The following is a 2,818-nucleotide window of genomic DNA, read 5'->3' as shown; positions in this document are numbered from 1 at the left end:
GAGAGCCGTTTGGGGACTCACTCGATCCATAAATATTCGTTTCTCCCTCTCTAATTGAGATGAAGGGATAAAACAGATCGCAGTCAGTTGAGGATTCAATTTTCAATCGATTGGCAACCGTTTCATCCCTTCGTCCTCATTAGGGAAGGAGAAATTGATTGTTATATTAAGGGCAGGATTCCGCCGCCCGTCGGCGTTTCGAACTGCGGTAGGTTTCCCTCACCTACTCGACAGCGAACATCACCGCTCGCTCCGCCCTCCGATTCCACCATACGCGTTCCCCCCCACTCTGCGCCGTTATCGACGGTCTCACACGCTCCCTGTTTTACTTACAGGTACATACTCGCTACAAAATTTTGTGGTTGAAGCGTTTCCATAGGCGCTAGCAATCTCCCTTATAATCTCTGGCGCAAGCGCGAATGTGTCCGCCAGTCCTGTCGCGCCTCAAGTGGCAACTGCTGATACTAGGAAATCTGTCACCGTTAAGGGAGCCATTCCCACCACCGAAAATTGCGGGGAGTTTCCAGACCTGTATGTAAGAGCGTGCGTACGAAGGACATTGAATTAGCGAATTTTGGTGTCTCGTGACCTTGGTTCGTTTCGCTGGCTTGTGTTAGATCAGGAATATTTTGATTTCGTTCATTTGCCAGCGTTACTCGTCACGTTGATAATTCGGTTTCAATCGTTCTCTGTTTTTTTTATTGTTATTTTACATCGCTTCGACCCGGTTAGGGTATACTGCGATGATCGCCCCATTCTACCCAGCCGGGATTTGAACTCGGAACCTTTCGCATATGAAGCAACGAACTTACCCACTACGCCAAGCCACCGGGGTGTTCTCTGTGTTGTAACGATTCACATAAATATTTCTGACGTTGTTTTTTCAATTCTGAATATTTAATTCCCTCGACTTTATATTTTCGACTTTATGGCAGTTGAATCTTCGATTTAATTATCAGAATTCGTTTATATTGAATTAATGTAACTTAATTTATTTTTTTTGTGGCGGTTTGGTGCGGGTATCAAAAATAATAACTCGGTGTTGACAAGAACTGTATATTTAAAGGCGAGTGTTTACATGCGTACTCAAAAGTAGACTGACTTCTGTCCACCGGGGAGCGTACGAGTTTATATACCTTCGTTTATCGAAGGANGTCACCACATTTCTGCTCTTTTCATCCATAATTTGAGCATTTATTAAATACCGTTGTTGGACTGAGGCATTTAAGAAAAAAGACATTCAAAGACAGCTCATATTATAATATGAGCTTTCTCTTTAATATCATTTTTAGTTTTTAGATTTTGAATCGTTTTCAGTCTCCATTGTTCTCGATCTCAAAAAATTGACATATATTGAGTCTGGAAAATATGCACAAGCGTGGTTCTGAAACTCCGAAGGNGTCTCGAATTCCGACGTTTGGAATATTTGAGACGCTACGAAATAAATTCAAGAAATTGATCTATTGCGGCTCGCGCCACAAGTACTCCCCTTCTGCCGAAAAAGAAAAGAAAGCAAAATAAAGCCAAAAGAAAATCAATAATATCGATTTGTCGAGAACAGCTGATGTCGTTTAGCGAATCTGATGCGCTTTTGAATTGATGACGTCGATGAGCCGGTGTCAGATGGGCGGTAAGATGATGAACGTCAAGATGTTCCCGGANAAACAGGGAGCGTGTGAGAGCGTCGATAACGGCGTAGAGTGGGGGGGAACAGGTATGGGGGAATCGGAGGGCGGAGCGAGCGGTGATGATCGCTGTCGAGTAGGTGAGGGAAACCTACCGCAGTTCGAAACGCCGACGGGCGGCGGAATCCTGCCCTTAATATAACAATCAATTTCTCCTTCCCTAATGAGGACGAAGNCGAAAAAGAAAAGAAAGCAAAATAAAGCCAAAAGAAAATCAATAATATCGATTTGTCGAGAACAGCTGATGTCGTTTAGCGAATCTGATGCGCTTTTGAATTGATGACGTCGATGAGCCGGTGTCAGATGGGCGGTAAGATGATGAACGTCAAGATGTTCCCGGATGCGGTGACTCCGGTGAAGGTGGTGCAGTCAGTGTCGTATTGCTGTCGTGGGAATCGTCCTTAGCTTCGTCCTCATTGTGCTCGTCGTCTGGGAGCGAGAAAACGGGTTTGAGACGGTCGATGGAGACTACGGTATTTTCGCCTCTAATTCGAATGACGAAATATTTCTCGTGCCTCGATATTACTTGGTGTGGCCCCTCGTATGGGGACGTGAAGGCGTGATGGGGAGCGTCGCGACGAACGAGGACGTATGAGCAGTTTGTGAGCTCCTTAAAGATGAAAATCTTCCTCTGGCCATGACGGGCGACAGGTTGAACAGCGAGATCGGCAAAGTGATCCCTCAGACGATCGGTAATATTGGTAGGCGGTAGCCTGCGTGGTGGCGAGGAAGCAAGAAATTCCCCCGGTAGTCGGAGCGGTTCACCGAAGACGAGTTCGGCAGGAGTTGCGCCGAGGTCTTCTTTCCAGGCGGCACGAATTCCGAAAAGGACGATAGGCAGCATGTCCACCCACGAATCGCTTTCATGACAGCGAATGGCGTCCTTCAGATGACGATGCAGACGTTCCACCATTCCATTTGACTGAGGATGGAACGTGGTGGTGTGAATATGTCTGCTACCGAGAAGACGAGCGAGAGCGTTGAACAGCTGGCTCTCAAACTGGGTTCCCTGGTCGGTTGTAATTCGAAGCGGCACTCCATAGCGGNGATTGTCACCAGTTTCATCCCTTAATCTCTGCTGGGGGAGGAGAAATGGATTTTTCAATGGGGAGAGCCGTTTGGGGACTCACTCC

At 46.6% G+C, this 2,818-nt stretch overlaps 1 protein-coding gene across 1 annotated transcript; it reads right to left on the bottom strand.

The window, feature by feature from the left end:
• Positions 1-2,010: 2,010 nt before the first annotated feature.
• LOC107042163 lies at positions 2,011-2,598 on the bottom strand. The gene has a single exon (XM_015263075.1). The coding sequence runs from the start codon at positions 2,596-2,598 to the stop codon at positions 2,011-2,013; it is 588 nt and encodes a 195-aa protein (XP_015118561.1).
• Positions 2,599-2,818: the final 220 nt, after the last annotated feature.

The sequence above is a fragment of the Diachasma alloeum genome, unplaced genomic scaffold, assembly GCF_001412515.2.
Source record: "Diachasma alloeum isolate Michigan unplaced genomic scaffold, Dall2.0 Dall_scaffold_00429, whole genome shotgun sequence".
Taxonomy (NCBI): domain Eukaryota; kingdom Metazoa; phylum Arthropoda; class Insecta; order Hymenoptera; family Braconidae; genus Diachasma; species Diachasma alloeum.
The sequence above is the reverse complement of the archived record's forward strand: the minus strand, read 5'-3'. Positions and strand labels throughout refer to the sequence as shown.

What these genes read in the sequence shown, in the direction of transcription:
- LOC107042163 (XM_015263075.1), bottom strand. Translation starts at nt 2,598, where the DNA reads ATGGTGGAACGTCTGCATCGTCATCTGAAGGACGCCATTCGCTGTCAT.